The 12,604-nt window shown below is 39.9% G+C and overlaps 1 protein-coding gene across 1 annotated transcript in view; it reads right to left on the reverse strand.

Moving 5' to 3' along the window:
* LOC140244098 (adenylate cyclase type 5-like) overlaps positions 1-12,604 on the reverse strand; it is a 170,306-nt gene that overhangs the window by 41,463 nt on the left and 116,239 nt on the right. The window contains exon 5 of the mRNA XM_072323745.1: positions 9,402-9,529. Coding sequence (XP_072179846.1) covers positions 9,402-9,529 — 128 coding nt within the window. The remainder of the gene's footprint in view (positions 1-9,401; positions 9,530-12,604) is intronic.

Consider the following 12,604-nt stretch of genomic DNA (forward strand, 5'->3'; position numbering starts at 1 on the left):
TATAGGCCTCAGTGTCAAATTGCAAAACCAAAATCTCGCGAAAATGTCTGTGACCTCCCCATTTGCAAAAAATATATGTTCGCAAAAATAACAGCTTATAGTACCATACATGCGGCTCATTGATAACTAGAGTTCACAGAATAAGAATGGCAGTCTCGGTTTTCCTTGCAAGAAGAGAAATGAGCCAAACAACCAGTACTGCATTATTTAAGAATGCCCTATACAATGTACCACCATTCATAGTGCGGTACTCAACAGAACAAAACCTGCGGATATGTAATTTGGTGATAATGGATGAAATCTGTCCACGCTTTACATAACAAACTATAAAGCGAGCCGACTCCGCTGGGACACCCAGAGCCAGATGACCAAACGCCCTCGATCGTCCACACATGACACTTTAATGACCGTGCGCTTCAGCTTACACGGTCGCAGCTATATCTCACAATAGCTAAAAGTCCGATCCGGGAGGATTTTCATCTTTCCCTCCCCCAAAAAAGAATGAGGTCACCATGAATATTCCGATCTCAAGTTTCAAGAGCCAGTCTGAGCGTTGTCCGGCAATTTTTCTCCACCAAAGTGAGCGCACCTCCGTAGGAAAGCGAGGACATCGGTATGTTTTTCATTCAGATCACGCCTGTACCATTACGAGACGGAGTAATCCCGTCAGTTTACTGCCCACTTAAAAGGGGACAAGCGTAAGACAATCAGATTATGGGTGAACCTCTGACTTTAAGAGTCATGCTCCTCAGCTAGTTTTTCAGCTTTTTTGCAAAATTTCAAACGAAATCCTACCCAAAGAGAGCCAAAACATGGAATTACAAGAGTGGTTAGGAGGCAGACATCCTAGGAGAGATTTTGTTTTTCCCCACATAAGAGGCTTAATGCACTGCAGGTCATCTTACATAGGGAGACTAATGCAGTGTGAGGGACACCTGTGCTCATATTCCTCCATTAACCCCTTGCATACATTAAAGTTAAAACACAGTTCTCAGATGGGCTCAAAATTCATCTTTTACCATTTGGAATATTTGCTCGCAATATATCAAAATGGTCCACCTAGAAATGTGTCTGGCTGACAGGATTTGCCAGGATAACGAGTTATACTGGAGTATCCTGAAATTAAAAGTGTGAAATGATAAAAGTCGATGTACCCGACTTTCATTCCCGAAGCACCCTCTCTGTTCATTAGTGGGTGAGTTGAATGTTATTGGTATGTCATCATCAAAATGTGCCCTAGCATTAGTACTGAATTGCGTGCAGGTAACAAGCTACAAATGCAATTCACTCTTGCGTGATGGATACTGCTATGGCCTGATACATTGTAATCAAATAGTATGTTTTTTAATGAAAAAACATCTTGCCTCAACCACAATCGGAAATGCTCAGAGATAACAATACTTGTGGCATAGTTTTGGGGTAATATTTATTAATTTTGTCCTTACCCAAATGAAATTGTGTTATCACCGCATCATTTCACACATTTCTTCTGCATATGCCTTATTTCAGAACAAAACTTGGCAGTTTCTGCAGTCACATGGAAACCAGATTTTCCGTTTAACTTCTTGTAGAAGTCAAGCATAGTAAATATATGGGAAGTGATGAATCTAGAAAGAAATAGGTTAAACATCTACCACTTGTAACTACCATTATTTGTTTGTTTAGTCTTGGTGCCAAAGTTGGATTTGGGGTCTAAGCTTGGTTTACTGTCAACCCAGGGTTTGTTGATGGCTTTATCCTACAAGTACTTATTTCAAGGTGCTGAATCTGAATCTGGATGATGGTAATAGACCCCGTTTACAGTGCGGGGCGGGGATAGTACGGGCAGAGGGTCTGGAAGCCAGACTAAAATTGGCCGCGCATTTGGCCCAGTTTGCGTTTACACTCAGACCCCGTTTACAGTGCGAGGCTCGGCCGCGGCTCAGCCGAGCCCACCTTCATTTCAGTGTAAACGCGCAAAAGGCCAAATGCTTTGGCCTCGCTCTGGCCACGCTCTGGAGGTGGTCTTGGCCGCAGCCGAGCCGCGGCCGAGCCCAGCCTTTTCTCAGTGTAAACGCAAACTGGGCCAAATGCGCGGCCAATTTTAGTCTGGCTTCCAAATCCTCTGTCTGTACTATTTCGCTATTCAGGATATTAACCCCCTAAACTTCGAAAACTAGTATAGTTTAAGGTGGTTTTGTCCTGCAAACGATTTTTTCCTTCGGCAAAGGCCTTTGCCCGAACGGCGACTTTGTCGCCACAGAATTCAGTTGGCAAAGGGTCTGAAAACCAGACAATACCAAATTGCGTTTGTTTACAAGCAGAGCGCCACTATGACAAAATATTGAAAGGTTTTAATTAAAAGCGCGGCCGAGCCCAGCAGTGTAAACGGACAAAATTGTGAGGCTCAGCCGCGCAATTGATGCCGGGCTCGGCCACGGCCGAGCCGCGGCCGAGCCTGGACCCGCACTGTAAATGGGGTCCAAGAAGAGGCTGGGCTCGGCCGCGGCTCGGAGACCACCTCCAGAGCGTGGCCAAATGCGCGGCCAATTTTGGCCTCGCATTTGGCCTTTTGCGCGTTTACACTGAAATGAAGGAGGGCTCGGCCGCGGCCGAGCCTCGCACTGTAAACGGGGTCCTAGATATCATCCACTTCCTTTATCCAACTTTCCATCAAATCAACAAGCTCCCTTGAATATGTCAAAATATCTCTTCTTCTTTTTTCACTGCAGGATAGCAAAACAGTTCCAAGTGCTGTAAGTGACATTACTGCGCGAATCCTGCTTGAGAACGTACACCCATGATTTCTTTTATCATGGCTACTACTAGAACACAGATCAATTCAGTGCTTATTTATGTTGATGTAGGGCAATTAGTCAATCAGTTGCAATAAAAACATCTTGACAGAAGAATTTCATGAATTTGAATAATTACGCAGTACCCGCCGCATGCTATAAGGATTAGAATCTTTGGGAGCACTTGCTGTCAGGCGAAAGCTCGGTGGTCTAGTGGAAAAGATGCCTGTCTGGAGATCAGGAGGTCGTAAGTTTGAATACTGCTCAAGTACGTACGCCAATTATTTCTTTTATCATGGCTACTACTAAAGCATTGATCAATTCCATGCTTATTTACATCGATGTAGGACAATTTGTAAATCAGTTGTGATGAACACATCTCTACGGAAGAATTTCATGAATTTGAAAAATAACCCTCTTTTTTTTTTGATGATGGAGGTTTATAGACATCTGGCTAACACAAGAGAACACTTAACATACACATAATAAGCTGTTCAGGTCTATGCTGCGATAGTTGCGCTTAAGTTTGAGATCTTCTACCATGCTGGGGCCAATGCTGCATTGTACAGTTTACCTTGCCCTCCTCACATGCAGCTGAAACACTAATCCAACTCTTGCAAGAGAAAGCTAACAATCTAAAAATGCCGCTTACGGCTTAGTTTTTTCCCCCGCGTGCCACCAGATACATGGAAAGCTTTGTACAAGCAATGTCTTCGCATCTCAACTGTCCAGGTTTCACTGGAAGGAGCAACAGTTGTGTCAACATTATGTACACTGTATGTCCCGATTCTAGCACCCTGCAGCTAGCATCTTATGTAAACCCCCCCCTCCCCCTTCTCCTTCCCCACTCCCCCTCCCTCCCTCCCTCCCTCCCTCCCTCCCTCCCTCCCCCCCCCCCATGCAAAACCACCACAACAGCTGCTTCTTTAGACTGTCACATTCCTGTCTCTAAAAGCAGAATTGGGAACGATCATTACTCTAGATAGCAGCAGTGTTGGGTTATAATGAAATTTTGATATATAACAAAAGAAAAGTGATGGTCCCGTGGACTTCGTTACAACGGGAGTTGACTGTACCACCTCATAGTATACTTCAGAGTGAAGATCTACATGTTGTGCTCCATGCTGACATTGGCATAGTAAATGGTGTAAATAAAAACACAGAATACTTTGAAGTTTAATTAAGTTCAACTGCAACCTTGACAAAAATAACTAATGTAAATGTCACAGAAATTTTGTCTTTTAAATGTTTTCCCAGACCAGCAATATTGGTCCACAGCAAGTACACCAACATTATGATGTTATGACCTAACAAATTACCCATTTCCTCACAAATAAATTTTCCCTTTATTTCCTGTGTTAATTCAAGTTCAAGAGGAAGTTCTACCCTTTATCAGAAATTTTTGAAATGTAAAACAATTCAGTAATGGTGATTTTGTCAAGGGGGGGGGGGGGAGGAGGGGGAGGGAAAATATGGTTGAAGAAACAATAATGAAATGAAAAATATTCCTGTGTTCAATCAAACTACATTTTCATCACCTGGTCTACTAAATACAGCATGTGGTCAAAGTTTCTGATTTGTGAAAACATACACTCCAAAAATTCCTTGATCTCCTTTACCGTACTTACAATTTCAAGGGAACTTTCAATGTTCTGTGTGTATGGCTGTATCAATGTCAATTTATACAAAGTGCAGTTTCACCACTGTTGAGTGAAAACTGCAGATAACCTCGAGTTATGGTGGTTGCTGGGGAAAGTAAAGTAGAGAATTTCTGCCTTTAAATCACTCCAACCATTTCCAAAAATTCATATAGCTTTAAAATCAATGCACAAATATCAACTCATATGAAAACAGACAGCTTGACCAACTTTTTCACCTGAGACGCTGTGCTTAAGAGGCAACGGGGCGTGTATTTTTTGCAAGTTGTGGGCTGCAGGGGTGAGAATGTACCCTCTGGCATGGTAAAAAGGGGGGGGGGGGAGAGTGAAGGGGGGAAAAGATCTGGGGGGCATTTCATGAAGCATTTTGTCCCACAAAGTTGCTCTCAGCCAATCAGATGCAAGGATTTCAGTAGCTTGTAACAGTTTGTCAGAAAAATATCCGACTATTAAAACGCTTCATGAAATGTCCCTCAGAAGAAAACCTCAACAACAACAACAACAACCTCAATAACAATCTCAACCTCAATGACAACAACAATGACAGAAATGACAACAGCAGCAACAACAATAATAAAAACAAGAACGACAAAAACAATCCCATAATCCTACTGATGGAAATAAATTATTAGCTGGTGCCATAAAAAGTGGTTGGTGGTGTGTGTACCCTGCTTGCTATTGTAACTGTCATTTTCTGTGGTTTGGACCTCTTCTACTGGGTTTGTCTCAAAATGCTCACCTATTTCTTCTTCTTTTTTTTTGTATATCTTGTACAAAGGTTTTCTGTTTTGTTTTGTATACACGTATATCTTGTGCAAAAGCAAACAATAGCTACAAGGTAATTCATGTATCCCTGCATAGGAAAGCTTCAGCATAGGAAAGCTTCAGCTCAGTGTTTGAATTCAAACCATTTTGGCATATGCATTGTTATGTGTTGAGTTTTCGGGGGCCTAGGTAATTCAAGCTGTGCTTTTAATTTAGCCTCCCCATTCCATTTTTGTTCTTAAATGACTGTTTTATATTACCTCTTGTGGTAAAAGTGTTTGTTTTTTAAGAAAACAATCAAATTAAAGTTAAGATTTGAGCTAGCCACTTTTGTTCTTAACACTGTTTTGTTTTACCTTTTGTGGCAAAACATTGTTTTTAAAGGACACATTTCCATTATCTTTTTATGTCATAAAAAGACAAAACGTTATTGTATATTTATAATCATTGAAATTCAGTTATGTTATGTCTCTGCTTTTGTGAACACAAAGAAGAAATGAATTCAAATCAAATCAAACTGAAGTTCCTATCTCGGCTAATCAAAGAGCTTGCTCCTGCTTAGGGTGGGATTTCACGGAGCACGCGAACGATTTGCAAAGGACGCGAATGGCAAAATCCAGCATTCGTATTTTAGTCTGCAAAAGATCGCCAAACGAACGTGAGGGTTCGGAAGCGTCGTCAATTGTTCGCGAATGTCGTTTTTACTTCGGCGAGAATTTCAAAAAAGTTTGAAATATTTTGCGAACCTTTTCCGCACACTTGGTCGTGATTTGCTTGTGAATTGTTCTCGAAAGTGTCTTTAAAGCCTCGTCATTATGCGCAAGACCTTCGCAAGACACGCATGATGTTCGCAAAATGTTCGTGAAACCCCAAACAGACTCCGAAACTTTGGAGGATGTCTCGCGTACGTTACGCGAAATCTGTGAAGTTTTTCCGATCATTTTACGACGTGATCGCAAACTGTTCGTGTACCTTTTGAGATATTCTTGCGAACGTTTAGCGCACGTTTGGGGGATGTATGACCTATACGTTCTCTACAAATAAAAATCGAAACATACATCTAAACATCAAACAATTATTAACAACTATAGTAACAAAAGAAATTAAAGACTAGCAAGGAGAAATAAATGTTTGATATGCAAAAAAAAAAAATCGTAGAATACACTTAAAATTAATCTAAAGTATGTGAAATTTCATTTGAACTGTAGAGATTATGTGTTGGAGGAACTGCAAAAAAAAAAGATCAAAGGCTTTACTAGTGGAGATATGTCCTAGGAAAAAAATGTAGGCAAGCACACGATAGAGAAATGAGAGAAAAAGAAAGGAGAAATAGAGGAAAGAAAAAAAATCAACTCAAGACAGCTTCCACCTCTCCTTGGGTACATTTTCTCCCATGATTATTGAAAATTTTTCGTTGTTCGCATTTCCGTCGCGTGTTCTTCGTGTACGTAACATGCTGTACTTTAGCAATGATACACACGACATTCGCACATACGTCATGGAAACTTCGCACAAATTGCGCAAGAATATTTTTCGGCTTCATTGTCGGAAAACATTCGGAGAAAAACTTTTCCGAATGTTGGATTTTGTCATTCACGTCCTTCGCAAATCGTTCGCGTGCTCCGTGAAATCCCACCCTTAGAAAGGTACTATCCAGAAAAATCAGCAACAATAAACAAACATCACACACACACACACACACACACACACACACAAAATCTCTACAACTTTCCTGAGCAAATGGGCATTTCACAAAAGAAAAAACATAACTGCAATAAAAACAGAGAAACTGTGGTTGGCCCACATAGCATGTAAACACAGAACATATAAAAAGGCAGAGAGAGGGGACATAACCTAGTACTTGGGAATAACAAGAGATATATGACAAGTGTGGAACACACAAAAAGAAAGGTTTATTAGAACACCTTAATCTAAGTTTAAGTATTTTCTTGAAACTCGGTCGTTTTTATGGCGACATCACACTGAATTTTGTGATTGCACACGGCTGGACACTGATAAATTCAGATGCTGATAACAAACCAGCTTAGCTTATTGAGGGTTGATGTACATTGTAGCATACACAAGTCGGTAAAAATGCCACATCCCATTCAGAACTGCATGAGAAATGGCAATTATATGTCGAACCAATTACCCTGGCAAATTTGATATGGGATACACAGATAATAAAGTAATCCAAGGTATCTGGCTTGCGACATCATATCCAAGAAATTCTCTCTAAGAAAAGACCTAGCATCATTCACTTGGCATACAGTACCGAGCAAGAAGTTATCGTCGGCTGAGAACCAGAAGGGCGCTATCAGGTTCTAAGATTTGAGCGTAAATAAAACCGAAACAATCAATTTTCACGAGATAAAAAGTCTGTTTAATCAAAAGTGCACAGAATAGTTCCCTTTTTATTATCTTTAATGTTAGAATTTTACTGAAAATGAAAACAATGTTAAATTGACACCGTAGAGGAGATGGATTGGTACAATGTGACACCATTAATTCAATATCCCCCCCCCCCCCCCCCCCCCCGATAACGGCCTTCTGATTCTCATCTAACATCATATTGTTGTTGGTTCTTTTCTTTTTTTGCTCGTTTCATGATACATGTGATGAGGGAAAATAAAAAATAGATTGCTGAGCATGATAGCAAAGGAAAGGTTGCCATGATGTATGGGCTCAAGTATTAGAGAATTAATTGAAGAAAAACTAAGATATCTATCATTTACCTCTTTGCCATCATTTTCATTTTATTTTATTATTTTTCATGTTTTTGATTGGGAGTTTGGGTCACATTTGCTGATAACCCCCGACACACACAGCTCTAGGACCGTCAACAATTGTGAGAATCATACTGATATGAAATAATGGTAGTCTTTATCAGTTGTGGCATTAGTTGAATTCATTGCTATATTCCTGTGTGTCAAGTGAAGTAAAGAGCTCAAATCAATCATCTTTGTAAAAAACATCTGGGGTGCACCCCCAGGATTCCCCTAAAAGAAATGACGTGGGGCAACACTGAGCCTGATAGCACAAAACTGCAAGATTGCCTTCACATATGCAGAAAAAGTGTTTTCCGTGATGGGATGTCGGTGCTGAGAGTTGGCAGCTAGGCCATACTGAGTGGATTTTAACCCTATTACAGCTTTGCATTAACACGTCAAGCGGAAGCCCCTGGGAAGATTTTGCAGCAGAAATTATTAGCTTGTCATTAATATATTGGCACCTTTGCAATTCACTGCATGTTTTACACTATTTTATGAAAGCTTGCATGTTGGAAGATGTAACTGAGTAGATTTATGAAGAGTGTGCACAAAATCAGAAAGAAAAAAAAAACAATTTCAAGGAGATACTAGGACTATTATCTTCAACAAAGTGTTGCCAATTTAACAATCAGTCATAAAATCTAATATTTACGAGGCTGAAAAAGTTGAAAATCCTGCAACCATTAAAAAAGAGAAGAAACGTTCATGAACACCCAAGGGGCTCAAATGAAAGGAAATTCTTCTCTCTACCTCATTATGAAATACTAACGACTACTACTAAAATCGTAATGACAAGATAAACTTTGTTGTACATCGCTAAACCTCAGAAATGTGATTCTGGGGACTTGATACAGGTAGGTAAACACAATAATCATCAAAACATCGGTGTGAAACAGAGTTGCATGGAAAGTTGAAGACAATGTCTTGAAGAAAACAGGTAAGTGACCTCAAGACAAATGCGATAAACAACATCATGGCATTTATGCCAAGTGAACAACATATCTTTTTTTCCCAAGCTTGTGTCATGTGCACATCCAAACAAAGAAGGAGAAGAAGAAGAAGAAGAAAAAAAAAAAAACAGGTGTCATGAATATGCTGGATGCTACATGCTATTTAGAAGTAATGATGAATGGCTTGAAGAAAATGACTTTGACAAAATGCCAAGATGCTAACAGATTCAATGAAAATAACATTCTGGTAATTTATTATAGAGTACACAAATGTGAGGTTACATGGAAAATCACTGAGGTCACAAACTTTGGTGTTTTATTTCAAGATTCCCAAGTTGTCAATATTTTGATGATTTCTCTTCAATTCTACACTGTACTGTTCATCACGGCACTGCTATTGAATTTATTTATTTATTTTTTTGGCTAGATTTTTCTCTCGACAATGAAAAGGAACTGCAAAATGAGTGGAGCGATGGCACTTACGAGATAGCTTCGATCATGTCGAGGCCCATCTCCACACAGCAGTGGCCGTGGTCTGGCCGAGGGTCTGGCAGGCCGGACACGCAATAGTAGCAGTCCCCTAGAATCTTGATTCTCAGACAGTGGTTTTCCTGCATGGACAAACAAAATAACAAACAAACAAACAAATATGAAATAGTATTAGTGGTCTTGTTAAAAAAAAGTACTGCATTCTGAAAACCAGCCACTGACTTTCAGTAAGCAAGAGAACAAAGGAGATTCATATCTGTACAGGCAGTTTCAACAACAAAGAATTATACAAATGAAAATAGGAAGAAGGTGATGAAAAAGGAGAAGAATGAAAATGAGGGAAATAGAGAGGAAGAAGAAGAGATAAAGTATATTTCCAGGAGGAGCAGAAGAAGAAAATGTAAACAGAACAGAGCAGAAGTGAAGCTGAAGACGTAAGAAAAAAGAAATAAAAGAAGAAAAAAAAAAAAACAATGGAAAAGGAGAATTCGAAAAAAGGAGCACGAGAAGAAGTTTAAAGGGAAGGAAAAAGTGACGGCATGTCCTGGTGATGTCATAACACAGAGGTTAAACGCTGTAGGTGGTTATTCAGTATGATCAGTATTCAAATCATGATTGGAGAGACATTATGCTATACTGGGAATATCAAGGGGCAGAGCATATGTGACGGTGCATCACAAATCCGAAAAACAGTCGCATGCCCTGATTTTACGTGAGGACTCAAAATAGGCGAAATGAGTCAATGTTATACTCAATGATGTGACTGCCAAAGAGATGATAATCTTTTGATTCATGTTGGAAAGTATCTGATTTGTTGATGTGTGATTGACTTTCATGAATTCCAGTAAGTACCAACTGGTACTACATTGTACATCCTTCGTGTGAAAGGCCTCAAACAGCATCTCTGCTATTCCAGAAATGTAAAATGCAATTTAATGAGAGCATTCAGACACGGATATGTTGTATACATCCATACATTGTATGCTGTACACGTGTATGTGTAGTATTTCAAAACAATGCTCAAAACATTGTTTTGATATACATTGTATGATGTATATTCATATGACATATCAATATATAGCCAAAGAGACACAAAAGGTGTTCCATATCCATACAACAAAGGCCAAGTCACATGATCATAATGGCCTGATAGACATACCCATTAAAAATGCCATATACACCCTTATAGTAATGACATTCAGGTGGTTGAGTTTTGATTATTCTTTGCTTGATTTTGCTAACTGATGGGCTGTTTGGATATAATTATATTAAAATGCCTCTTCTCTATTGACTTTGCAAAAGGGTTTCTATCAAAATCCAGAACAATAGGATAGTAATTATGACAGGATAATGTCATCATTCTGGGAAATGGGTGGAAGTACAGTGTACAGTAAAAGTGGAGACTTTTGTGCGAGTAATTTGTCATGCTCTGCCAAGTGAGATGAATTTCACTTGCTCCTAATTCTGTAGAATCAAGACATTGCATAGTGGTACATACAGCAAGAAAAATATTTGCATGCTTTTATCTTTTTTTTAAATGCTAATTTCTGGTCGCGTGCAATAAGCAAACATTTTCACACTGCGAAAATTTCCACTTTTATCTACTGTATTCAAAATGCACTCCCTGAAGGCCTTTTCTTGTGATTAAATAGATACTTTGCAGACATTAGGCAAGAACGATTAAGGAAATTGCCTAAGTGTTGAACAGCCAATACAATACAGGTGTACCTGACCTAAAAGCCTTAATTGGACAGTAAAGGTGTGAATGAATCTGGGCTTTTCTGAATGAACAATCCATATCAGAACAATGTTTCTGAATTCTGATTTGATTCAATTCATTCTACTTCATTTCTTCCTGTTCCTATCAAAATAACAAGAAAGTAACAAATTGTGGCATATACATAAACATATCTGGAAGGACCCCCCCCCCCAATAAAAGGAAAGGAGAGCTTGTGAAACATGTATATATGTAGAAATTAGCGAGCAAATTTCATCCCTGCAGTCAAAACCGGCCACATAATAAGGAAGGCCCCAGCACAAGCCACACGAAAGGGGGAAAAAAGAAGAAAATAAAAAGGAAAGAGAGAGAGAGTTAAAAAAAGAAACCCAAAACAAAAACCACCTTAGGCTGTGCATCTAACCTTCAGAGCTCCCCAACCCTATGCAAACACACAAGCTGCGCTTTCACAACATTTCGCAGGCGCCGTTCCCTCTCACATGCATTTCTCTTTCAACCCCCCCCCCCCTCCCCTCCATCCAACCTCATCCCATTAAATACCCCCCTCCCTATATCAAGCAGACTGTACATTCACAAATATTCAGCATCTTGGCGGGATGCACTCAACCATACTCCTTCTCCCCTAATGGAAGGGGGGAGGAACTTTGACGGAGATAAATTTGCCGGGGGTAGTGGCACTCCAGTTGGGGACGCGGAAGACGCGCGTTACTGTGTTACCGGGTCAGGATATAACTGATGCGTTGCCACGGAGCCGAGATGGTATACCCAAAGGTCCCTTTTCTTTATGACATCTTCAACACAAATTAATTCTGCCTTGTCTGCACTGAAAACAGAACTGAACGAGGATGAATTCACGACATCCACGCACAGACTCTAGCGGAATGCCCTATCACTCTTCCGGCCCCGGTATTTATAACTATTCTGCCTCAAGAATCGCGTTCATTCTCAACACGTAATCTTTGCCCCCATTTACACTACAGGCTTGGCCCAGGTTCAATTGCTTGGTTCGACCCTACAATTTTGGGTTATTTACACGCGGAAATTGGGCTGCAGCTGAGTTTGACTTTCTTAATCCTGCTGTTGTGGTGCGTGACAAATGAAACAGACATAAAAATACTTGAAAGGGAATGAACTAATAATTTATAGTGAAATGGATGTTCGCTGTGATGAAAATAACAATAAAATCTATTCAAAAAATGGCAGATAACTGGGAAAGCATTAAAAATATCCTGCCTGAAATTGTAAAAGGACACAGTAAAGAGGACAGTAGATGCTCCGCACTTTCCCTTGGATTTCAGGTACATTGGTGATAAGTACACTTTGTAAATACCTAACCTACTTACTCAACGAGTGCTGGCATGATTTCCAAACAAGATCTGCGCATGCCAACATGTACTGCACAAAACTATGAAAGAGCCCATCGTTAGGTAATGAAGATACATTTTGGGCCAAGCCTCTG

Source organism: Diadema setosum, chromosome 20, assembly GCF_964275005.1.
Source record: "Diadema setosum chromosome 20, eeDiaSeto1, whole genome shotgun sequence".
Classification (NCBI taxonomy): Eukaryota; Metazoa; Echinodermata; class Echinoidea; order Diadematoida; family Diadematidae; genus Diadema; species Diadema setosum.